Source organism: Manacus candei, unplaced genomic scaffold (genome assembly GCF_025592945.1).
Source record: "Manacus candei isolate 608988 ecotype Guabito, Panama unplaced genomic scaffold, ASM2559294v1 h1tg000046l, whole genome shotgun sequence".
Lineage (NCBI taxonomy): Eukaryota > Metazoa > Chordata > Aves > Passeriformes > Pipridae > Manacus > Manacus candei.
This window is the reverse complement of record NW_026138094.1, coordinates 6,046,403-6,072,088: the sequence shown is the minus strand read 5'-3', so window position 1 is coordinate 6,072,088 and position 25,686 is coordinate 6,046,403. Positions and strand designations below refer to the sequence as shown.

The window sequence follows — 25,686 nt, the reverse complement described above, 5'->3', positions numbered from 1 at the left end:
GGACTTTTTTCACTTCATCAGTTTTCACTTTACCAATGCACTAGAACATCCACAGCCAGTGTGTGATGTTTGGATCACAGGATGGTGCAGTCTGTGTCTCCCTCTTTGAATATCACTAGCTTAAAAAGTTAAAAAGACCCAAATCTCTGTTTTTATGCTCCTGAATCTTTTTTAAGTGTCTGAAGCAGAACTTTGAAGGAAAAGAAAGGAAAGGTAGGTAATTGGGTGCCACTGCGATAAACAAGTATCTCAAAATGTCTTGATGTGACAGAAAGCAAAGAATCCAACTAATTACAGATACAAATCAAACACAACACATCCATGCATTATAGACAATTGTTTCCTGGAATAAACTATATTAATTATCAGTTTTTTGTTTTTAACATTTATATGCCTTGAGTTATTAATGCTGTTTTTTTAATTCATGCTGCTCTGTGGAGCAGCCATCTCATGTTAAGTACACTGGCAGATCCTGTGTGGAGCTCTTATAAGTAATTATGCTAAAAAGAAAAAAAAGTTGCCTGAAAGTTTTCCAAAATACTGTTCTTGAAAAATTGAATATGAATTGTCGGACACATTTAGACTCTTTTTTTGTTATTGGTTTCTGAGTCATTTAATGCCTGTCACAATGCTGAGAATTGGTTAATCTGTTCTGATGGCTACTAGAATCCCCCGGAAAAAACAGATAATTTTGCCTATAATGTCACATTTACAAGGCATAGCGTGTCGATTTTTTTCAAAGCTCCTACAAATTTCACTGAAAGGCATTAGGTGCTCGCTTCCATCAGTAAAATTGTGACAAGCGACCCAATAGCCTCCGCTCCCACCGCTCCCCTTCCCTGTCAGGGCTGGGGTGTACAGATGTACAAACTGCAACGAACATCCATTGTCCACAAAACCTTTCGGATTTGGGGTTTATTCTTTATTTTTTCTTCTTCTTTTTCTGTAATGCTTCCTACAGGCAATTCTGTAGAAGAAATCCGTTCTGAGAGAGAAGCTTTTAATTTTTTAGGGAGATCGAGCTCTCGAGGCAGAGCGGGTTCCCCGAGCACCCTATGAAGGCTGCCTGGGGAAGGTGCCGGGCCAGGGGAGGTGCCTGCGATCCCTCAGCGCTATAGTGACTCTGTCGTGAGACCGAGCTCGCGGGCGCATGACGTCACTCCGTGGCCGGGCGTTGCCAGGCAACCGCCCTGTCCCGCCGCAAGATGGCGCCGCAGAGAGACCCCGCCCCTCCACGAAACAGCCACTGCCATTGGCCACCTACTCGGCCAATGAGCTCGCCGGACGCGTTCCCGCGGCCATGCGCGCCTGCTTTCAAACAATCGGCAGGGGCGGGCCCGCGGCGCGCTCCGCCTCCCACCCTCCCGCCCTCCCGTGCGGTTGGCGATCGCGGCTGTCAGTCAGCACGGCCGGGCGCGGTTCTGGGCACCGGTTGGCGCCCGCGGCTGTCAATCATCGCGTCGGGCGCGGGCCGGGTGTGATGCGGAAGCGTGGCCGTGGCTGTGGCGGCCCCGGCGGCGAAGGTGGGTTTGGGGATAGGACCGCGCTCCGTCGGCCCCGGGGACCCCGCCGGAGGTGCGGCGAGTAACGGCAGCGATGGCCCCGCGCCGCCGCCCTGAGGAGGTTGAGGTGGCGGCGGCTGAGCTCGCCTCGCGCCTCCAGGGCTGCCCCGGCCCGGCCCGGCTCTCCGGGGCCGATCGCGGCTCTCTCGGGCGGCTGCCTCCGCTCCGTGGCTGGGAAGGGCTCCAAGGAAAGGGGAGAGGGCGGGTGGTCGTATGCGGCTTGTGCGGGGCTGGGGGGCCGTGGTGCCTCAGAGCCCCCTTTGAGGGGTCCCGGGTGTTGCAGGGGGTGCACAGACAGGTGCTAGCGTTTAACTCGCAAATTATGCTCCAGTAAAGCTCACTTTATAGCAAGTGGAGATTTCAGCAGGAGCTACACCTGTGTGCCCAAAGGAGGATCTTCATCAGGGAGTAAGTTACCCTGCAACCCAATGTGGGCCAACACTGATACGCTGCAGCTGAGTGTGAACTCCCTGCTCAGCGTAGAGGAGCCCTCGGGAGTCTCTTCATTAGGCAGTGAAATCTGGTACTGACAGGATACTTTTCAGATTTTCATGGTACTTTTCCATTTTTTTTCTCGGAGCTATTATCCAAATGCACAAGAAACAGCATACTTTCTGCATTTAATACAAAATATAGTTATTTTCTAGAAGAAGATGAAGCAAGATGTACCAGGGGACATAACTATCAACATGTATCATGCTATATATATATAGTGTTTGAAGAAAATAGTGTCTGGTTGTAGGAGAACTTCATTAGTTTAATATGAAAAGCCCAAATAATTGTTTTAAATGCTAAATTCTTAGAAATTTGGTAGGCTTGGGTATACTGAGAAACAAACGTTAAAGTGAATGACACTGATAATGTGCAATGTCTGTTTCAAAAAGGATGTTTTTGTGTGTGTTTGGCTACATAATTAAGGAAGTGAGGGTGGTGCTTTTTGGTTCCTATCCTATTTCACTCACCTGCTGTTTGCCTGTCCTGTGATAGGTTTTGCTGGATACACAAACTCGTTGCTGGAAAACAATGTCCCTTGACTTTGATAGTGGAGCTCTACAAACACAACATGAAGATGAAGACTATGACCAAGAAGATTATGCAAGAGAACAAGAGGTGAAAAAGAATAAATAATTAAATCTGAGGGCTTGTGTATTTAGCTTCTTCCTGTTTCTTGTTTTTAAGTGTTTAAAAAGAAAGAAAAATGTTTTGTGTTGTCTTTGGTAAGAGTAAAGAGAGGGCAGACTGTGCCACTCTTATAAAGCATAAAAAGTAAAGAAAATGAGATGCTGCATCTTAAAATCGTATGTAGTGGCTGGAAGACTTTACTCCTTGCTTATGCAGTAGATCAAATGTAAAAGGCTGGTGTCACCTACATTTCTTATTTCTTGATAGCTTTTTCACTTATTACAAATACTTAGAAAGCAACCATTCTTTCACTTGAAAATTTGATTTGCTTAGAAAAGAATGAGGAGCTATTTCTCAAATTCTGATTATAAATCACATAAGTGTCTGGAAAAATATATTCAGAATTTTGAGATTTCTTTGGAGTTGAAACATGTTTCTGTTCTTTTTTGTTTCACAAAGCTAGTTGGCAAAACATGTGTTTAACATGAACGTGCATAGTGGTTTTTAGAGGATGGTAAATCACAATCATGTCCCCAGTACACTCCAGGGGAGTGTAGGAAATGTTGAAACAAGTGCTCACGAAAATGTGTTGGAGGGATGCTCTAGAGCACCATAGGGAATCTGATGCCTGTTCCAAAGCTTTCTACCTGGATAAAGAATGTTGTGCTTGTGCAGGAGAATGAATAGTGAAATAACTGTAGGGTTATGACAGTGGGTCAGTGAGACAGTGGATAAATAAGGTTATAAGTTCAGAGTGTTGAGAGGAACATCTTTGCTATACGGAGAGGCTGGGAGACCTGGGACTGTTCAGCCTGGAGAAGAGAAGATTCAGGGACAATCTCATCAATGTGTATCAACACCTGAAGGGAGACAAAGGAGCCAGGCTCTTTTTAGTGGTGCCCAGTGACAGGACAAGAGGCAAGGGGCACAAAGCAGCCTCTTTGGAACAAGTCAGTGATGATCCTTGTTGGTCATGCACGTTTGAACTGGGGCAGGGTGGGGCTCACAAAGCTACATGTGAATATTTCAGTGGGGTGTGACTTTTAGCCTGGTAAAAGGAGGCTGAAACACAGGCTCTGCTGTGTTCCTTGGTGAAGAGTAATCAGAGACTTTGCAATAGTTTAAGTTCTCTGCCACCACAAATCAGGTGGTTCTTGAAAATCGGGGAGATCTTCATGATGGGAGAATACTTTGGCACTAACTTAAGAACTTACCCACATCTGGAGTTCTGTGCTAGCTCACCTGGTAGACTGAGCTCAGTTTAAGTGTTAACTCTCCTGATGAGGTTGTGAGCTGTGTGCACTGCTTTCTCTTGACTTTCAAGTTTCTAAAGCAGTGCAAGACCAGCAAAACCTCTGGTGCTCAAGGATGTGCTTGATTCCAAGGGGGGCAAAGGAATGAGGATCTTCAGTGAATGATATTCACTTTCCTGCTTCCTGGAGCTGAGATATAGTAAATCTAGAGAATACCCTCATGACAGGAAAACTCCTTCATGCCACTAGTGAATTTCTAGGAAAAAACTTTTGGTGATACTTTGTCCTGTAAACATTTAAAAAAAATTATCCTTCTGACCTATCCTTTGGTCTCAGAGAGCATCTAAAATAGCGTCTGAGAAAACATGGTCTCTTAAAGATAAACCTTTTGTAGATGGTAGTTTTTGTTTTCTTGTTTCTTGTTTGTTTGTTTCAACAAAGAAAACCCAACAAGGCATGTATCATGGGGCAGCTAATGTTTCTGCTCATGTTAGTACATGCTTTGTGAGTTCAGAGAAAAACAGGGTTAGGGTTCAGAAATTGCATGTGAAGTTCTGAATATATTGTGTAGCTCTCAAGGTACCTAATAAGAAAAAGAGAGTGCATAGCTCAGATCTACAAGAAACCCAGTATGTGGCCCCATATCAAAGCCTCTCTGAAAGCTGGTAGAGGTACATTCTGTGTGGGAATCCTTACAACAAATAAGTTCAGGGGTGTTTTGGTTGTGTTTTTTTTCTTTTTTCTTTTTTTTCTTTTTTTTTTTTTTGTGGCACAACTGTATTTTCTGAATTAGAATTGGTGGTATTTTTCTTTGTTCGTGTCCAGTTTCTTGGTGACTTCACTGAACACGTGAGCAGACCACTAATTGTTGCAGTGATAACTTCTTGCACCTAGTAACACTGACTGGCAATTTCTTATCTGGATTTCCATCCAGATTCCTCAGGAAAAGCATGTTTTGAGTGTCCAGTACCTCTCTTGCCTGGGATTTGGAGAGGAGAATACTTGGGATGATTTTTTTTCAGACCATTCTTCACAAGTAGTCTGTCACGGGACAGACTCTTCCTTGGAGAAGGACACCAGGATTTTGTGCAAGTGGCTGTTTGGCCTCTCTCTTTGGACTGAACTTGTATGCATTCTTCTGAAAAGCATATAATGAATGTTGTTTGTTCTGTTTCAGTTGCAGCAACTGTTGACAGACCTTCCCCATGATATGCTGGAGGACAGTGGAGACCAGCTCTCCAGCTATTCAGACTGCAGCATTCAGGAGACTGAGCAGCAGTAAGGCATTTGGCTCCATGTTTTAATTATTTATGTTGTGGTTTTGAGAACAGAGCAAAATCTCAGTTGATGAGGTGTGTAAAAGCAAGCCAAGTAAAAGGGAAGCTGTAGTGCAGTTTACAGTAAACTAGATGCCACTTACTTTAAGAAGAGGTGGTTTGCTTTGTTTTTTCCTAAGTTATAAGTAATTTACTTGTGTTTCTGCAGATCACATGAGCCTGGGAAGCACGATGGGAGGTGGAATGATCATCCATTGATAAGTGATCCTCAAAATGTAAGCTTGCAGGAGCAGTGATGTAATTAGTATGAACTGCTTGTTCATAATAACATGCTAACTATTGTTTGAATTCATTAGAGAAATACTTTTCATGTTCTGCTGTTCATTTGAAGTGTTTCTAACTTGAGGGCTGGTAACCTCAGAAAAAGGGGGGTGGGGAGAAATCTGAGTTTTGAGAGAGCAATTTTAAACCTCTTATCCGTTTATAGGGCTATGAACAAGGACAAAATATGTACCCTGAACAATTCTTGTGTGACCAGCAAAATGGTGACGAGAAGAAACTTTTATATGATGTTAAAGAAGATTACCGTGGCCAGAACGGTCAAGAGGATCCTGATGATGTGTATCTTGGTAGAGATGGGTTTAACTCTCCAAGTTGCTACCAACAGAACAATGTGTATCATCTTCCTGAAAACTTCAGGCCATATACAAGTGGTCATAAACCAGAGTTTAACAATCAACAAAATAAAATAATAAATTTTCCAGATGCTCCAAAGGAACATCTTAAGGTATGTCAGAAGCTGACATGTTTTTCTATCTCTTGTAAAGTTTTCACAGATCTTTTTTTGTATTAATATTTCTAGATGCTTTCAGTCTCTTACTATCAATTTAAGCAGTGATGGGAAGCTTTTGTAGCCTATTTAAAACAATGAAACATTAAATAATTGTATTTTCATATGTTTCATATGTTACCTCCATTGCCTGTTAGAATTCCATGAGGTAGAATGAATGTGATTCACTGAAGTGCCTACACTGAAGTTACACTTTAGTGTAAGCTTTCATGAAAGATTCTGTCAAGTTTAAATGGTGTGCTGGATTGGAGCCTGAAAATGAAGAGCTACTAGAACTCTTGATGTCAACCTGTAAAATGAAAAATATTTTTCTTGAGCAACACTACAGGTGTGGTTTTAATTTATTTCCTCTTATCTCTATATTGTCACAACAGCAATTTGTTGCATCCGATGTTGTCAATGGCCAATCACCAGAATCTTACAAAGTGACTTACAAACCATACCAAAATGGCATTCATCAAAATGTTCCAGTAGTCCAAGAAGGAAACAGAAGAAATGAAGTGTTTGAAGATTTGCAACGTGAATTCTTGGCCAATGATGACAGTAAGTGTTTGCTACTTAGACTTGAAATAAACTTGTGTGAAAAGTCCACTGGAAATCAGCAATAGAAAACACATTGATTTCAGCAGTTTTTCTAGAAAGAAGACAACTAAAAGTATGTTGATGTATATGATCTTTTATATTTAGGAATTGGGTGGTTTTGATCAGGGTTTTTGATTTTCAGGGTGTTTGCGTTTCAGGCTGTTAAAAATGTGGTTTTGACTGGTGAGACTGAAAGAAATTATTTCTGATGGCTTGATGTCAAGTCTTGCTGGCACTTTGTCTCTTTTCATAATATTGGAAAATAATGACTTACTATACCTTAGGAAGCATATTTTCCGTGATGCCACATTGAGCTTTTCTGTCAGGTACACTTCAAATAGCAGAACATTTGTTAAACATCTTTAAAATTTGTAGTGGCCACAAGACAATTCACAGCACATGAACCTTTATCTGGGCTTGCTGTCGGGTTTGAATTGTGTTGGTATTTCCTACTGTTCTTCAGCCATTGCTGCCAGAGCAATTCGGGTCATGTGAATCAAATGTGGGTTAAAAAAAATGATGCAACTTTGTGGCCCAGCAATGAATTTAGCACTATAAAAAAAGTATCTTGGAGCAGGGATGATGATGATGATCATGACTTTCTTGGTCTCTGTGCTGAGCTGTTTGCATGCTATTTGAAATTTGGCAGATTCTTCAGAAAATATGCAGATTCTTCAACTTCAAGTTCTAAATAAAGCAAGAGAAAGACAACTGGAAGAACTTAATGAAAAGCTAGAGAAGAGTGCACAGCAGATTAGATATTTAAATCATCAGCTTTCGATGGTCAAAGGTAAAATGTTTTGTGCTAATTCTTATATTTTATTCATATCTAACAACTTTATAATTCTGAAACTTTGATTTAGAAAGTGTCTCTAGGTAGTTATCATATTTATAAACTTGATTTGGGATTATAGCACCTAACTCTCTTTCCCCAAACATTGTTCTAAAGAAAATTCTCTGGATTGGTGCCTGACTGCATAACTGTTTTAACTTTTACTGCATTTTCAGAACCACTGTTGTTTTCCAGAGTCCCCATGTGTCAGGCATCACAAACGTACAGAAAAGAGAAGTTTGCTGAAGTAGTCTGTTAAAACTACAGAAAATTCAAAAAAAATCCCTCAAACCAACACCATAACACCCAAACTCCAATAGGAGAAGTGTACCTACATGAAAAAATAGATTCATCTGTGGTGTCTTGTTTAACAAGCCATTTCACAGACTGTATGTAGAGAGAAGCTCTGTGTAGTGGACACTGGTGGTTTCTTAGTCTCCCATTTCTTATAGGAACTGACAAAACCAGTCATGAACTTAAAGAATTAAGAATATAGTTTTTAGAATGCAAAAGGAGCAAAGGAGAGGGAAAACTTCAACTGTCAATCATTTTGCTGTGTTTTGGCTGTTTCTCCAGAAGACTTGTTTTGTTTCTTCTTTTAAATGATGGCAGATGCCAGGTCCTACTGCTGACAGGATGGGGCTTGTACCTTCAGAACCCTTGTGGAAACAGTACATTGGAGTGCTTCCTGCTACCAGGAGACAGGGGTTGCTGGATGGAAACTAACTGGTTTTGTTCTGTCTTCTGTTGTTGCCCACAGTATGAGACAGAGTGAATGGCTCCGTAGAGCAGATACTGAGCTGTTGTGTTCCATGCAGTGGTTCCGTGGGTGGCTGGCCATATTTCTCACACAGTTGTTATGTCTCTTTTTTTAGATGAAAAGGATGGTTTGGCTCTTAGTCTTCATGAGTCTCAGAAACTCTATCAGAATGGAAAAGAACGGGAAATGCATCTTGAAGGTCAAATCAAGGCACTTGAAACTCAAATCCAGACTCTTACTGCCAATGAAGAGCAGGTACTATAAATATTTTCAGACTGTTTATTGGGGAAGACCTTTACAGTTATATGTGTGATGCATTTGCATTAAACATTAGTGCTCGTTTTTTGGAATGCTGCTCATGATCATTTCAGAAGCTGAATATATAATGAATTAATAGGATCCACTGTTGAAAGTAGCTTGTATTAAACCCCATACATTATCTGAGGACTTTTAGCAACTCTTGCACGAGAAAACCTGAACTGACATACAGAATATTGGAGCAAAAGTAAAACACATGTAACTGGGAACTACTCTAATACTGTTCCTACAGATGCTGAAGCAATCCAAGGTGGCAGAGGTGGCCATGGAGAGCTTGCAAAAGCAGCTGTTAGAACTTCAGCGGTCAGATGCCCTTCAGCGAGCCAGGGAACAACATGAGACTATTGTTTCAGCACTAAAGCAGAAGTATGAAAAGCAAGTACTATCATTAGAGCAGAAACTTGATACTACAAAATCTGCACTCAGAGAGCAGGTAAGAAATTATTTTAGGATGCTGAGTATGGTACTGGAGAGGCTGTAGAAATCCCCATGTTTCCTAAACTGCACTTCTCGACCTATAATTCTAATAACTCCTTCTGGAAGCTGCTAAGAAAATGGAAAGTCTCAATATTAGGAAGCCTATGAGATATGTTTTTATAAACATCTCAAGGCAGTTGTGAGTTCAGATTTCATTTTGTACATAGCAGATGCAGAGGAGGCAAGAATTCATTGTCTTAGTTGCTCTCCTGAGCTTTTGTTCTGTGCACAGTCTCTTTTTGGAAGAGTACTGCAAGTAACTCTGGGAAAGAAAAGAACTAATTAAAAATAATGTGATATTCTTGTAAGAAAAAACAAGAAAAACTGTTTATTAAACAGTCTTTTGCCAAGATTTGGTCTCAAAGTGATCAAGGATGACTAACCACTGAACAGTCACTTTATTTTAGAAGTAAGGATTTAAAAGGAGAGAGGGGGGGAAAAGTCTTTGGGATGGACTTTGATATGGATTGTGTCACATGGTTGTAGAGCATGTCGTAAGAATCCATTACACTATTAGACATATTCAAGCAATGTAGTCTAATCAGGCCTTAATTGTCTTCTTATTTCAAATAAAGGAAACAAAATTGAATTTCTGTGATTCTTGTCTCAACATAAATATACATAAAAATAAATGGGATTTACGTTTGAAAATGTAACTAACACTTGCTTCTGAACAAAATGCATTGCTAAATTTTTGTCTATTAGTACCACAACAAAGCTTACACAGCTTCGTCTCTACTGCAAAATATATGGTAGCATGTTTGGGTTATTTAAGGAGAGAGTTTTCCTGTTTTTTTTTTAGAGAAGAGTTAACAAGTATAAAGACAAGGTACTGTGCCTCCCAGGTCTGTGTGGGTAACTAAGTAATGCCATATGAAAGTCTACTTTGTATATCATGTGAAAAAACTACAGTTCCTCTTTTAAAGAGTGCTGGCCCTTGCTAGCTTGGCTTAAGCTCAGTTAAAATAAACTGAGTTAAGCTCAGGCTTAATATAAATAACGTGAAGGTTTGATTTTTCTGCAGTAGACTGACTATATGTGAATAATTACAGGAGATAATCTGATGTGCTGAAAACCAAGTGCTCTAGAAAATATGAAATGGTTCACATCCACGTATGTTTATATATGAGTACACTTACTGTCTGCTAGTGAAAGCTGAACTTTGATACTGCAAGAAGTGACTTGTCAGCCAAGGATAGCATTTGATCTGTGATTGATTTAGCTGTTCTCTACCCATTTAGGTATCAGATTGATTATTTGTCTCCTGTTCTAGATGGCTAGATGTTTGTAATGTGAGTAAAAATGATCTCTCTTCCTAGAAAGAGCTTTGCAAAAATCTAGGAGACCATGTTAAGCAACTTGAAAAAAGGCTGGAAGAAACCAAATGTGAAAAAACAGAAATAATAAATCGACTGACGAGAAGCCTAGAAGAAAGCCAAAAGCAATGTGCAAATTTACTGCAAACAGGTCAGCCTTTCACTCATAGCTTATCTATCCTTGCAGAAATGTCTTCAGTTTTTCTAAGTATGAAATTGCATATCAATGTTCCTATTGAAGTGAAATCAACATTGAAATAAATGTGCACTCGACCATTTCCTCTGCAGTGCCTTAGTCAGATTTAAATAAAGTTTAGTTAAGTCTAGACTGAAATGTAAAAAACCGATCGAAATAAAAGCAAACACCACCTCCAACCCCCAAGCAACAAGGTTAAACTCTTTTCCTGTATATTTTGTGCTGCATATGTGTAAACTTTGTTTTGTACAAACAACAGCCTTTGGGAACAAGCTGCTTAGTTTTGTGTTAAGGTGTTTGACTTGAATTGCCATTCTAAATTCAAATCTTACTGAGAAAAGAATTGTTTTAGGAGCTGGAGGCTGATTCTGGGAAACCTGTGTCATTGGACTAGATTGTGAAATATTTTGCCATTCGTGTGTTTGACTTTTGCCTACCTTTACTCATGAAAGTCTTTCTATAGTAATGTCTCTAGTAGCTGTTAGTGAGCTCAAGGAAATAGAAACAGAGTACTCCCTCTTGCCAGAATCAACACTGCTATTTTTAACAGAGATCTTTTTGCAGATTGCTTAGTCTTTCTTGCATGTTTATGACTTGGTCTTTCTCTCCTTTCTCTTTCCTGCAACAGGCTCAATGCAGGAGACAAATCAGTTACGGTTTCAGTTGCAACAAGCTCAGTCTGCACACATGATGAGCAACGACATGAACAAGGCTTTGCAGGTTAATTAATTTTATTAAATATTTCACTGCTTTAATTTGATGGGGATGGGCATTGTAGATAAGGAGTTGGTGCTTGAAATACTTTTAATTTGTTGGGGAAACAAGCACATCTCCTTTGACTGCTTCATTTTCCAGTGTTGCATGTTGGACTTCATCCCTGGTGCCCCAAGTTAAAACACAGCAAGGCATCTGTATGGGCACACATCTGATCCCCTGCATTGGTCTAACCTGCTTTTGGGGGAAAAAAAAATGTAAATTCAGTGTGCTAGGAATTTGGAGATAGTGTATTCTGAAATTTACCTTTTGTCAGCAAAAGGGAATGCCAGAGAGTCTTCTGTAAAATATGAGTGGAAGTCTGTGTTCCCAATTCAATTCATATATTGGATTTAAATCTGCCATTTTGTAAGTTATGAATCCTACTAAGTCCTGGAGCAATAGGCTGTTTTGCCAGCTATGTACTTTTCTGTTGTCATCCATTTTACTATACAAGGGCAGCAGGAAAGCAGAAGTAAGAGCAAAAGAGCAAAAGAAATATGAACTGTGGTAAGAACAATAGGGAATATTTTCTGTTGCTCAGTATATTCTAATTTGTAGTTTTAATATGTACTTTGCTAGAGGTATCAAAAATGATACTATAAATAAATTAATGCTAGGTGATTCAACTACATACAGCTATATTTAGAAATAATAGCTCCAAGTATTTGTTTTCTTTGGAAGAATTATCATGGGCCTGATATGTTTTCTTGGAGTCTTCGCTCAGCATAATTTTTTTTCTGACTCTTTCTTTCAGGAAGAATTAATGGAACTGAAGGAAGAAATAGCTTTGTATGAATCTGCTGCCAAGCTTGGAGTATTTTTGAATGATGCAAGTGGAGAGCAGCATGTGAACCTGGGTGAATCCTATGTAGATTTGGGAATTAAAAAAACCACTGGGAAGAAACCAAAGTTCTGCAGGTATTGAGTGATTCTTGTAGAAAGAAAATCTAAAATCCTCAAGAAATTATACAAGTGATGTGTAAAAGATGGTCTTACTGGATCAACTACAGGTTTTTGGTAGATACTTGAAATACTGCTTGTATTGCCAGGTAATGTGGGAAACAGAAAACTGAACTAATACCATAAATTGGCTGCCTAATTACGAATTAATAAATCCTTAGATTTTATAGGGACCATGTTACTATTCCTTGAATTGTATGGATTGTATTCATGGACACCTTTTTTGCTTAGACTCCAAATAGTTACTTAAACCTAAAGTTGTCTTTTACCTTCAACCAGTTGAGTTGTCTCAAAATACCTCACATGATGTGAGAATGAATCTTTTGGGGAAATAGCTGAATTAACAAATTCTCTGTAAATTGATTGCAACTTGATAAAAAGCTTTTGTACCCATGTTCTTATTCTTTTTGCTATTGTGTCTTAGACATTTATATTTCTGATAGCATTAGTTGCTTTTGTCTTTGCTACAACTACCTTTTAGATAAATGTGTTTTGTCTTTTAAATACTGAACTGGTTATGTCTTCCCTGATAGTGCAATACAGAACAGAGACGTGGATAAAGAACTCTCCAAAGATGAAATTATTGTAGAATTAAAGGCTGAGCTGGAACGTTTATTAAACAGTAATAAAATGAAGAGAAACCAGGTTACTCAGTTACAAAATGATCTTAAAGATTGCCAGAAGACACTAGAGGAATACAAATTGAAAGCAGAAAAAGCATCAAAAGAGTCAGAGGTTTGTTCTTTTACACTTCTTTAAAAGTTAAGATATCAGTGGTTTTTGGTGAACAAAACCAGCATTTAAGCTTCTTGTGAGAATGGATCAAAAATTTACCCATAGCTGAGTATCCATAATGGCTCTTAAGGAAAGTATTGCCATTTGGATGATACCTTGTTTTGTATTGGTTAAGAGGAAAAAGGCTGAATAGCAGAACTTGGGCAGCATATTCACTATTAGGGGAGTTCTGATATCATGACTGTCTTGCTTGATAGCATTTAATGGCCACTCTGCTTTTTTCAGAAGTACATTTCATTGGAGAAAGTAGGTTTTCTTCAGCCAAAAGGACTTGTAATTTCTCAGGGAAAGCTGATAGTACTATTAGTTTATACCCATGGAACATTTCACTGATTGCCTTCAGAGGGCCTTCACTGTGTAATTTGATCAGCAGGGAATCTCCTTGATATTGCACTCTCTTCACTCCATTACCTCCCTCTATAAGTTGATCAGACCTGTAATATCTGCCTTTGTAATCTATACATTGTGGCACGGATGTGGGATAGAATTACAGTGTACTTGAGAGCTGTGCTCTCTGTGGGATGATAGTAGTCATTCATCTTGCAAACACAACATCTCTAAACCTTCATGGTACTGAGTTTCAAGGATTTATCCAGAGTAACAGTGATACTGTTATATCTTGCACTGCAATAATTTCTTTCGGTGTGTTTTTTATTTTTTTAAGTACAATTTTTATTTAACCACTCTAACTTGTTTAAGCATTAACTTCTAAATCATTTATATCTTGAAAGATATCCTTATTTTATTTATCTTTAGCCTGTCACAAATCTAACTGATACTTCAGTGGCTAGTCCTTTGGTTTCTGATAATCTAAAGGAAGAAGTTCTGAGACTCAAAAAGGCAAATGAAGCTTTGCTACAGGAAGTTGAGGTAAGACAGAGATGCTGCTTATCCCTGCAGAAAAAACCTCACAAAACCACAACACAAAAAAACCCTGCCCTGTGCTAGGAGCTCTGATTAGAAAAGGTTCTTATAACCCTTTTTTGTCCAGGCCCATGCTTTGACTATTGAAGAACTGAAGGAAAATGAGGAAAAACTGAAAAGCTTAAATCAAGATCTCTGTTGTCAGATGAGAAAGATGGTTCAAGATTTTGATCATGATAAACAAGAAGCCATTGACAGGTAAGTCTGTTAACTTTGTTTAGTTTAATTAGTGGATTTTTAGCCCGCATGTATAATCTTGTTCCAGCTCTCAGGTACAGAGGAGGTTTATGTTGGAAAGGTATTTGCTTAAGGAGAAGTTGAACCCCATTTTAAAATGGGGGAAGAAAACTAGATAGTTATTTTCCTTTCTTGAAATTGTAGATGTGAAAGAACTTACCAGCAACATCATGAAGATACAAAGGCACATTTTGAGAAAGACCTGATGGAGAGGTTTGCTGTGGAGAAGCAGCAGCTTATTCAGATCTATGAAGAGACAATCTCACAGTTAAAGTAAGGCTTACCATTTTTTCCACTTTTACTGAAACTTGCATGTTTCCTGTCTGGCCTTTAGTGATAGTGACACTTATTTTAAAATTGGCTTGCTGTCCTGTCAATGTAAAGTCCAATTGATAATAAATAATCTGTCCTGTGAAGGGCTAATATAGAGGAGCTGAACAAAGAGATGACTGCAGTGAAGGAATGTTACATTGGAGTCTGTGGGGAGAAGGACACCTTGGAAGCTACTTTAAGGAAGAAGTTTGAACAAGAGCAGCAGTTGAAGGAAGAAAAGGTACAAATGGAAACACCTATAAACATGTAATCTAACCAACCTCTGATATAACATCTTAAAGCATCTCCTTTTGACAGGTGAATCTCTTGTTTAGGTATCATCAGTAATATCAGGGCACAGGCTCTAGAGAGTTACATGTTTCATGCATTCTCATCACTTTGCACCAGAGCAGTTGCTATGCCTTGGAGAATGCTTCATGTATTTTTTTATTTTTGGTCTAGCTCAAGAAACAGCTAGTAGAAGAAAAAGAAGTCTCTCTTAAACTTCTGAGGAATGAGCTTGAAGAGAAACACAGCAGGTCAATGATAGCAGCAAAGAGGAAGTGGCTGGAAGAACAAGAACAGCAGGTTGAAGAGAAAGTTGCATTAGCTAAAGTTCACTGGGAGAAGGAAGAAAAAGAGGTATGGAACTCAGATCAGGGAATTTCAATTTTTTTGTTGTTGTTTATGTTCAGAAACAGAACTTGTATGTAGATTTATGTGCTGTTATTCTGCCATTTGAAGTGGCTATTTAGGATCTGTCATTTTAAGAGCCTCAGAAGAAGTCATTAAGTATTATACGTTTAAGATTTTGATTAAAAAAACCCTAGATCTTGTAAACTAACAAGCAGAATATCCTGAATGTCACAGCTGGTAATATGTTGGAGTTTTCCACTCTGATCCTTGGAGAGTGGTTACACATTCTATTGTTTAATTCAATTATCAGAAGTCCTTTGTGTCTCCTATCCCATAGAAGAAAGCTGTGATGAGTCACCAAACTCTCTTCTCTCTGTGCATGGTTTTGTTCTTCTCCTGTTAGGAAAGATTATTGGTGTAAACAGAGTTTTGTTTGTTAAACACCAGTGAAATTCTATTTATTTGGACATGGTGGGGGAGATTTTCTTAAAAAATGTTTTTTTCCTTAGAATAAAGAACAAGTCTTTGCAAAAATAGAAAGAGAATGGCAAAGTAGGCTGGAAGAAATGAGAAGAACTATAGTTGAATGTAATGACTGCAGCTGCCAAACTGACCAAGTAACAGCTGTGGATGATGTTCCAACTAAAGAGTTAGAAGGGACTGTTGAAGACCAGAGGCTGCAGATCCAGAAGGCTCAGAGAGAAAATATGGCCTCTGAAGAGGCCTTAAAAGAATTTGAATTAGAACTGGAAAATAAATACCGTAAAAATCTTGCCAGCCAGGTAACAAATAATTGTTCTGTCTGCCTGGAGCCTGTGAAACTTCTGTGTGCAACTAAGTCACCTAAAAAAAAGAAATTGGTCTCTCCCTCTAACTTCCTCTTAAGCTCAGTAGTTGATATTTGCTATATTAGAAATACAGTTTTAAAAAAGTTCTGAACAAGCTGTAGCATGTTGCTTGTTTTTCATACTGTTGAACAAGTTTTATGGGAATTTTGAGCAGAACTGAGCAACACTGACTTAGATTTTAAATAATTTTGTTAAAAATAAATTTTATATTCATAATTCTTGCATCAAGAAACGCATCAGATGCTGCTGGTCCAATTATTTTAATTTATGTAAACACAGGCAATTCAAACTGAAATCTCTTCTTGCGCTGTTACATGAAACTAATAATAAAAATGTGTTCAGTGGTGGTGACTGAAGTAGATTTTTTGTCTGTTTAAAGGTAGATGCAGCTTTAACCCAAGCTCGTGCCAAGTGGCTGCAAGAATTAACAGACCTCAAAGAGTACAAACTAAATCTAAAGATAGAAAAAGAAAAATGGGAAAAAGAACGTCAAGAGACCACAGCAAAGCAGGTAGCCTAAAATATTTGTGTACTGATAAACAGTTCAGTCTTCCAAATCCCATATGTTACTGAGGAATGAATGTAGACACAGGCAGGAAATCATTAAGGAAAGATGTTTCTTGTGCACTCTGGTCCATATCCATTTTTTTGCCTATGAAGGTTTAATTTTTATTAAATAACTTGAAAATATCTCCAATAGATTGATAATGACTCAGAGTTATATTTTGTGTATCTGTAAATGTGTGTATATATTTACAATGACTGTTATGTATTTGCCAGTTAGCCCTAGTTCTCTCAGCTGCTGAGGAGAAATGGAAGAAGGAACATGAGAGTACAGAGAGATCTGGACCAAGAGTGAAAGAACTTGAAGAAAAGATAATTTCTCTCAGGAAGGAATTGGAGCTAAAGAAAGAAGAAATCCCTGCAGCCATCAAAGCAGAACTAGCAAAGGCCCGTGCACAGTGGAACAAAGAAAAGCAAGAGGAAATCCTGCAGATACAAGAGCAAAATGAGAGAGACTACAGATCATTCTTGGATGATCACAGAAACAGGATTAAAGAGGTACTTGCAACAGCAAGGGAGGATCTTGCAAAGCAGAAGAATGATCTCTCCATTCAGAAAGAAGCAGAAATAAAGATGTTACTAGACCAAAAGCAGCAAGAATGGGAGGCTCAGGAAGCCAAGAGACTGCAGGATGAAGTTAATCGCTATGAGGAGAAGACTCTGGTTGAGCTTGAGTATCTGTTGAGTGAACTCCATGAAGAACTAGTCAAGTGCACACATAGTCAGCATTCTTTGAAGGACAAGTGTTTTGACTCTCATGTTCAATTAAACAGTCAGTGCAAAGACAAACTGAAGGCCTGCTTACAGAAGGCCTATAGGACCACAGTTTGCACAATTCTGGAAAAGAAAGAGCGAGAATGGAAAGAGGTAATATTTCTGTAAACTGTAACTGCCAATCAGAGAAGGGATTTGACAAGTCACTTGGGCCTGTTTTCTCCTAACGTGGAATATCCATGTAATCCTGAGAAAAAGAAATTCAACATTTGTGTTCACTGATAAACAGGAGTCCTTTAGAAGTCAAAGAATGCTAAATCTACCATTAGCAAGTGAAAAGGGAAAGGATAAGTGTAGCTTTGATGTCTTTAATCTTTCAAGAAGAGGACAGGTTAGGAGTGTCATTTATGCAGAGACTCATAAGTTAAGGAGACAAATCCACCCTCTTAAGTTTGGGAGCCTGTTGAAGGCTCCTTGTGACCTCTTAGATGGGCTGTAATGACAGAACTCTCCTCGGATTTTTGCATAGCTGCAAAATCCAATTTTTAGTGGTGATTGGATAGTGATTGGATAGATCATGTTTTATGCCTTTTTTCCCCTTCTTCTTATGCAAATAAGGATGGAAACAGTAAATCCTTTTTTTGTAGTTGGTCAGTTTGTCAGTTATTCAGTTCTGTCTTGGGAATTATAGTCTTGCTTAATTTTATTGTGGCTCTGGGAAATCCATTTCAGCGTACCTGCCCAAATGAGGAAAGATGTCCCACCCTCTTCTAGAGGAGTTTGGGGCTAAGTCAGATTCTGTCCAAAAGCATTTGTTTCTGTTGTTTTAGCAGATTACTCTTCTTGCAATACTTATGCTCATAGTAATTTTTTTTTTTTTATGGGGAGCATCCTACCGGAAATGCCGTTGCTTCCCAGCATTTAAGAGCTGGGAAATTATCCAAGAATAGGACAGAGAAAATGTCTTGTTTCTCAAGACAAGGTGGGATGAGGGAAAATGACTATGTAGTGATTTCTCATGGCAATTACACCATTTTTTTAGTGACAGTGTATTTCTGTTCAGAAAGTGGGCCTTTAATGTTTTCTTGTCACAAGTCATATTCGCAATGGTAAAGAGAATAGGAAGCTTTTTTCTTAAGTCTGATGCATCTTCTGTAATGGATATGAATGTGTCCTGGTAAACTGTTTAATATGCCTTTGGACCTCAAAACCTTGACTGGCTTGAACCACCTTATCTATTGAAGTCTCTGTAATTTCTTAGTAAAGTCTTCTCTCTTTTTAAAAAACAGGTTAACTTCAATTACTCAAAGGCACAGTATAATTCTTCAATGTTAAGAGCTACTCACATTTCCAGATTAATACTCAAGATATTCATGTACTGCTGTTGCAGTGATGTACACTAAGTAAACTTCTATATCATAGAATAGTTATTTTCCTCACAACTTGAGCTGCAACCTACAGTTCTATTGCAGGTTTAAAGTACCTGTTTTAAAATGAGTAAAGCCACTTGGTGGCCAGGATTGGTTGTTTTTAAGCATAACATACTGCTTACCTACTTTAAGATGGAGTGGAACACTTTTTACTATGTGTTGGGTTTTCAGAAAGTGTTTTTCAATTGCAGAAGTATGAAGAGTTAGTGAGTAATGCAAATAAAGAATCATACCCTTACCTGCAACACGGTGCAGGAGACACTGGGGACATGGCCAGAAGTCCTTTGTGCAGTGTTGGACACCAAGCAGGAGCACAAAGGACATTAAGAAGACGGACACCCTTGCAGGAAACTGGAACAGACAAAGGTATTTGCTTTGATCTTAATCTGGCAAATTGTGTATTATCAAATTAAGCTTATTAATAGCAGTCTTTAATAGTCAATGGCCTATTGATGATCCCAATGCAAAGTTAGTTAATTAGTGAATATTATTATTAGCTCATATACAAGCCAGTGTTGATCATGGCGAGCAGGGTATGGTCTAAACTGTCTCATAAATGAATAATGCAAAATCAGAGCTTCAAAGATTGAATTATATTACTTGCTCTTGACATTAGCCAAGACAAGGAATTCTGCATTCATGTGAAAGGTATTATTGTGTCAAGAATTATATTTCACCTGGCATGGTAGTCTGTAGTCTTTTCTGGTTCTTTTGATCAAGAATGTAGTTGAAAAAATGTGAATCCTCAGGTGATATTTCTCTCTTTCCCCCCTTCCTTCTTCTCTTACTGTCCTCCCCAGTATATACTTTAGTACTGTAGCTCTTCCTAAAGCTGGCACATGTACTGTGGCAAAGCTGGAGACAGTGTAGATGGGAAAAGCTTCATGGGAGGGACAGAAATCTCCTTGGGGCTTTCTGTTTAGTTTGAGTTCTTACACAACTGAAAAACATAAAGCAAGAAAACCCAAGAGAGTCTTTGGCTTTATGCCTGCAGTGTGGCTTGGATTCCTTTAACACCAAAATAACAAACCATCTATTAACACAGAACAATACAAGCACTGCAGTGCTCCTGTCTCTAGAGCGCCCTGTCCTGGCTGTGGAGAGCAGCCGTCGCTCTCCTGGAAGGAGCCCAGTCTTTGTGTATTCCTTAACTAGACTCAGATGCGTATGAGGCTTTCCAGCTGGGACAGTTTCCTTCAGCTGACTTCAAAAGACCCTGCTTGGCTGTTGGTTAAAAAAAAATAAGTAAAAAATTCAAAAAACATTCAACCTACAAGTCTCATTGCTGACTGAAGAACTCAAACTGATGGGAGTGCTTTGAGGCTGTGAGGGCTTTAGGAGCAGATAGATGCTGCTGCACCTTCTGTAACAGGGTTCCAGCTTCTTGTGATTTGTTTAATTGGACTAAAGTGTTAAGTTGTCCAGCAAGAGGAGGACTAAGTAGAGCACTGGAAAGATGTTGGGCTTGATTCTTTTCTTTTTGGTCCCCTGTTGATGTATAATTTTTAGCAGTTACTGTTGCAAGTGAGAAATGTACAAAAAGGAGTCTTGGGTCTCAGGAAGATTTTTGCTGTGAACACTGCCAGGAGCTTGAAAAAAGGGAGGCCATGTGCCAGGACTTGAAAAGAGAGCTGGAGATGGCCCACAAACATCTTCAGCTTGCTGCGAAGCAACATGAGGCTAAGTCAGAGCATATCCAAGGTTAGGATGGTTAGTCACCTAAAGACAACCTTGATTCTCTTGTCTGTTGCATTGTACAGTTTTGAGTGAATACTGGCTTTTGATTATTAGCCTTAAACCAAAAAAACCCTGTATCAAACCAACAAAACCAAACAAGCTTTATCTTCTATCTCTCCACCTCAAAGAAGGCACAATTGCTAACCTACAAATTAATACTCTTTTCCAATGTTTATCAAGACAAACCTTGTTATTTTTTTTATTCCATCCGTTCTCTTCACATACACTTGGTATCCCAGAAGTTTTACCTCCAGTGTTAGTAATGGCATATGAAGACTTTAAGTTTATTTAATTACCATATGAGATGCCTTTTGTATTCAGACTTCATTGAAGTGCATTGGGATGGATTCCTATCTGCTTGTTACTGCGACAGCTGTACGTGCTGACGATGCTCTGTGACACTGAGCTCTTATACCAGAGAGAGCAGTTTATGTAATAACTTCTGTTGAACTCCAGTTTAGAGAAGTGCAGTGAATTATGGTCCACCTCCTTTTTTTTTTTTTTAATAGAAAATGAGAAGGCTCTAATTACAGAAGACTCTGAGATGAAGACTAAACTGAATGACCAGGGGTCACCACCAAGGTATTTTAAAAAAGCTAAACAAGATGATTTTTTTTTTTGTAAGATGTGAGTTGCTTTTTTTGTGCAGTGTGACTTATATGCATTTCAGGACACTGTCAAAGGGAGGCATCTCAAAACCTTGTGCATCCTCTGACTCTGTGAAAGGTCTGGAAGAAATGCGTGCTCACTACATCAAAGCTGTGAGCAAGATTAAGTGTAAGTACTGAAGTCTTAGCTAAAAAGTTAGTGGAGGAATATAATTTACCTTGTTGCTTCCTCCTTCAGCCAGCTTGGACAAGAATCTGACAGCCAAATCACATGAGAAGTAAATTTTTCCTTCTTACTAGACTGAATGGGAGAAATGGAATTGTTGCCATAATATTTGACATGGAATTGTTGCCATAATATTTGACATATCACTGCAATGAGTGAAACCTTGTTATGCCATCCTTGCTTTGTTGCACTGAATTATGGCTTTTAAAGTGTATTTTGAAACTGATCATTTTTCTCCAGATAAAAAAATCTACCTGACCTGCAGTTTGTCCTGAGAGAGAATCTACTTTTCTCTCTTGCTGTATCCTGCCTTCTGACTTAATCAGAAACCTTCTAGCTGAGGAGAGAGGATTAAATGTAGCACCAGCTCTTACTTAAGTACAGCAGGTCCCCAAATTCCAGCTGCACTACCTCTGAAGAATTTCTAGACCAATATTTTACCAGCCAACATTCCTCCCAAATCCCTATGCCTAGTGTTTTCTATTCTTTCTTAAGATGCAGAATCAGACCAGACAACTGAATTCCTTTCTGATGCATCATATTAACCTGCTGTGATCTGCACTGGTGTTTATCCAGTAGGCAGCAAGGATTTGGGTGGAATGTTGGCAGGTAAACCCATGCCCTTACTGACTTGTTCCAGATCTGCTAGACAATCCCAGTTTGTGGTGTTGGCCTTTCTCCCCACTCTGGGGGAAAACTGGTACTCATGAAGTGTGTTTGTAGGCGACATGCTTTGTTACATCCGTGAAAGCAAGGAACGAGCTGCCGAGATGATTAAAGTGGAGGTTCTGAGGGAGCGGCAAGAGACGGCACGGAAAATGCGCAAATACTATTTGACATGTCTTCAACAGCTCCTGACTGACAATGGGAAACATGAAGGGTGAGTTCAAATACATTTGGAAGTTACTGTTGGCTTTGCAAGAGATGTGTAGATGTTAGCCTGGTGTTTGTCCACCTTGGAGCAAACAGTGCCCAACCCGAAGTCTTGCCAGTCTGTGCACACTGGCATGGGGTCACTGCTGAGCTGTCTGGCACACTGTCTCTTCAGTATTTGCTGACTCTCAGTAACATTACCTTGAAGTAAAATGCAGAGTTGAAAAGGAATTACCCTAAAACTTGGTCTTTTTTTTTTCCCTGTGTTCTGCAATTCTTGACAGAGCTGAAAAGAAAATAATAAATGCTGCCAGCAAACTGGCTACAATGGCTAAGGGACTCGAAACACCTCTTCGACACATTCCCCAGGGCAAATCTACCCGCTCAGGTATTCTACAGTTGGTCTCTTCTTGATATTGATTTCACACACATAGTAATGAAGGTGAGATGCAGATGGAAAGTGAAGTACAATTTATTTATAAGCTAGCTAATGTTGTAAATATAAGCTGCTTATTTTGACAATGCTTATGATTCTCTATTAAAAACAAACAAAAACGTTACCTTCAATTAATCTACTTCCTTCCTTCCTCTTCTAGCTCTGCATTTAGTTTCTGAGCCTGGAGCTGAGTGCTCCAAAAGAGATCGTGTGCTTCGGACCAGGTCAAACCATATGGAAAGCAAATCATGTGGTGAAAGCAGTACTGAGACAGCCAGTGATAAAGTTGTCCAGAAGTGTGTGCCACGTGACTTGAGACAGCAGTTTGATGCAACACAGACCGTAACTCAACATATGCTTCATGAAACAGTGACTGCGGGTGTTCAGAATAATTCTAAAAGTCTGGATGGTGCTTCTAGAGGTGCTCTACCAGAGTTTTATCCAAATGAAGATGGAAGAAGAGAAAAATATGGCCCTATTGTAAATGTAGACAAAGGACCTTTGCGTGCTGCGAGTAATACAGCACATCAGAATGCTCCTCCATCTGCTTGTCAGGGAACATTAGAACATATGCAGGAACCCAGAGTTACAAATGGCCACACCAGCTCTGGGCCAGCTCATCACATGCTTAAGGGCAAGAATGGAAGAACAGTCTCAAAAGAGGATAAATATATCCAATCATGTAGAAAATGGAAAACTAAGTCTAAGAGAACTCAGGAATTTAATTTTAAAGACACTCCAGGAAGAGATGAAGGAAGCAGCAGTGAATGGAGTTCTGGGAATGGAAGCCTGTATCTGGATTGTGGTGATTTGCCTCTCTTGTATCCTCAACAGAAAGCCAGTAGTAATGTCCAAGCACAGACTGTATATTGTGAAGAGTTTCCTCACATCAGGTCATCTTCTTCCCCTGCAGATGAAAATGTTACTTCTTGGAGAGACATTTCTAGTGGCAATGGCAAGTTTCTCAGCACATAAAGCAGCACAAAAGTTTACAGTAGAGACCAGCAGATAACAAACAGAGCATGCTTCAATCCTCAACTCTGACAAATCAAATTCTGCTGTCCCACAACCAAAAGTATCATCAGATTCAGATGGAGGAAAATGCTGCAACAAATGCTTGGAGAAAAATGGTGTGGGATCCCAAGTCTCATCAGCAAGATAATGATTTTTAATAGTACGCTTTCTAACTTTAACTGATACCAGAAATTCCTTGTTTGAAGGAAAAGAAGATTAACTTGATGTTTAAATAAAAGTGTGAGGATTGAGGAAAATCTGTTCTACTGTGTCCATTTCATGATCTTGAATGTTATGTGAACAAATTTTATCAAGTTACTTGAAATATTAATACAGACTTTTGTTTACCTTTGTAATAACACTTTCATAGTTGTTTATAGTGTATTATACACAAATTTATTAAACGGGATCTATTTTTATATTCAATTTAGCTTGCAGTGCAGTGTTTATCTAAAACAAAGCTACTGTAACTTGTGGTAATTTTATTAATGGTTATCAAAATTCCTTCAGAGCGTAATGAGAGATGTTTTGAGATTTGTTTGAAGTCAGTATTTTAATTGACTTTTCCATTCTGAAGGACCCCCTGTAAGCCTTTGTTTGTGTTCCCACAATGAAAGCAAAAATACCTGCATTTTTTCATTAAATTATTATAACAAACCACATTTCAAGTATTCTTCCCTTCGGAAGCAAAAAATAGCTTGAATTGGGCAGAAGAAAAGTACCAGTTAGAATGACCACGTTTTGCAGGTGTTTCTTCAACAGCAAAGTTTATCAGGGTAAGCTAAAGATATCATCATGTTCCTCCTGAGGCTTAAAAAGCTCCTATTTTAAAGGCCTGCTCACATTTGAAAGAGAATTGCAAAATGTATCCTTTTTCCTGGACTTTTTGCTTTCCTTGGGATGACATTTCATTTCTAGTGATCCTGTGAGGAGCAGAGGTGTTTTGCTGCTGGCTTACACAGTAGGTGATTAAATCTTGTTGCAATTAATAGTATGGTTATGAACCAGCAATTCAAATCAACAGTAATAATGGCAAATGTAAGCAAAAAGATTTTGCTTGCTATCCTGTGATATCAGAAGAAGAAAAAATATTGAATATTGTCTCAAAGATTATATATGTGCCTTTCATATGTAACATTTAACTGCTGTAAATTTGCTTATTTGGTCTTTTGGAGTTGAACATCACAGTTTAGTCTGAGAATCTTTTCAGTTTTAAGAGGCAAATAGTACAGAATCTGAAGAAAAATGTGTTTAACTTCTCTTACAAAAAGGCTTGTTTGTATTTCAGGCCAACTGGCAAGGCAGAAGGCATTGCAGCTCTTGGTACGCAGGGCTGGCTTGTGACTTGAGACTCTCAGGCGATCTAATGAGAGACTTCTGAATTTCTTGGTGGCCTTTAATGTTGCCCATAAATCCAACCCCACTTCCTCTTTGGTGAGGTGGGGTTTGTCATCATCAGTGGGAGCAAACTGAGGCCATGAGAGACCGCTTGTGCCTAAACAAACATGGGCAGTGGTTAAGTTCAAGGGCCAAATTCCGAGCTCTTAGCTGAGGAAATAGCTGTGGCCTTGTCTGCAAGGGAAAGTTTTTACTAGTTGTCCTCTAAGCCCCGTGTGGAGTTTTGTTTTTTTTTTCTTTTCCAGTGATGAGTGGCTTTTTCTGTTTAGCTTAAACATTTTCCCAAATTCCACAAGGTAAAAAGAGGCACATTTATTCCTGTGTGAGAGGTACCTGTACAAGTGTTTAAGCCAATAGATCAGATTAATTCGCTCCTTGGGCTAGTTCAGAAACCTTCCCAGATGAAGACTGGATCTGTAAAGCTAAACATCCTTCTGTCCTGTAGGACGACATCCCTGACCTTCCAGACATCAGCTGAGGGCCCATCATCTCATTGCTGTGGACCAAATGCAACTTTTACAAATGATCCCTCATCTGAGGCAGGTTCAAGAGCTTCTCTGTAGTTGCTTCCCAAAACGCCACACTTAGTGACAATGTGCAAACTGCTTTTAAAAATTCGAAAATGTAACTTTTCACAGCACATTTTGTCGTATTGTTCAGTGTTGTTCATGTG

General features: G+C 39.1%; 1 protein-coding gene across 4 annotated transcripts; it reads left to right on the top strand.

Moving 5' to 3' along the window:
- The first annotated feature begins 1,540 nt into the window (after window positions 1-1,540).
- CEP152 (centrosomal protein 152) lies at window positions 1,541-24,281 on the top strand. 4 transcript variants are annotated; one of them, XM_051796567.1, is made up of 27 exons: window positions 1,541-2,116; window positions 2,550-2,672; window positions 5,115-5,215; window positions 5,423-5,489; window positions 5,702-6,001; window positions 6,439-6,607; window positions 7,296-7,436; window positions 8,354-8,493; window positions 8,789-8,989; window positions 10,353-10,500; window positions 11,174-11,265; window positions 12,056-12,219; window positions 12,795-12,996; window positions 13,813-13,926; window positions 14,048-14,178; window positions 14,362-14,490; window positions 14,635-14,770; window positions 14,992-15,171; window positions 15,675-15,947; window positions 16,393-16,524; window positions 16,794-17,444; window positions 18,913-19,087; window positions 20,968-21,040; window positions 21,129-21,235; window positions 22,016-22,172; window positions 22,450-22,553; window positions 22,762-24,281. In XM_051796567.1, exons 1-27 carry the CDS (start codon window positions 2,114-2,116, stop codon window positions 23,574-23,576), a joined length of 5,028 nt encoding a protein of 1,675 aa, XP_051652527.1. In that variant the 5' UTR covers window positions 1,541-2,113; the 3' UTR covers window positions 23,577-24,281. The 4 variants fall into 4 exon arrangements, with proteins under 4 accessions (XP_051652527.1, XP_051652529.1, XP_051652528.1 ...); XM_051796569.1 differs by lacking the exon at window positions 15,675-15,947; XM_051796568.1 differs by lacking the exon at window positions 16,393-16,524.
- The last annotated feature ends 1,405 nt before the right edge of the window (window positions 24,282-25,686 follow it).

Excerpts from the sequence above, each read along its gene's own strand:
- CEP152 (XM_051796567.1), top strand. Across the intron at positions 8,494-8,788 it reads TTACTGCCAATGAAGAGCAG|ATGCTGAAGCAATCCAAGGT; the intron begins GTACTATAAATA and ends CTGTTCCTACAG. Across the intron at positions 15,172-15,674 it reads GGGAGAAGGAAGAAAAAGAG|AATAAAGAACAAGTCTTTGC; the intron begins GTATGGAACTCA and ends TTTTTTCCTTAG.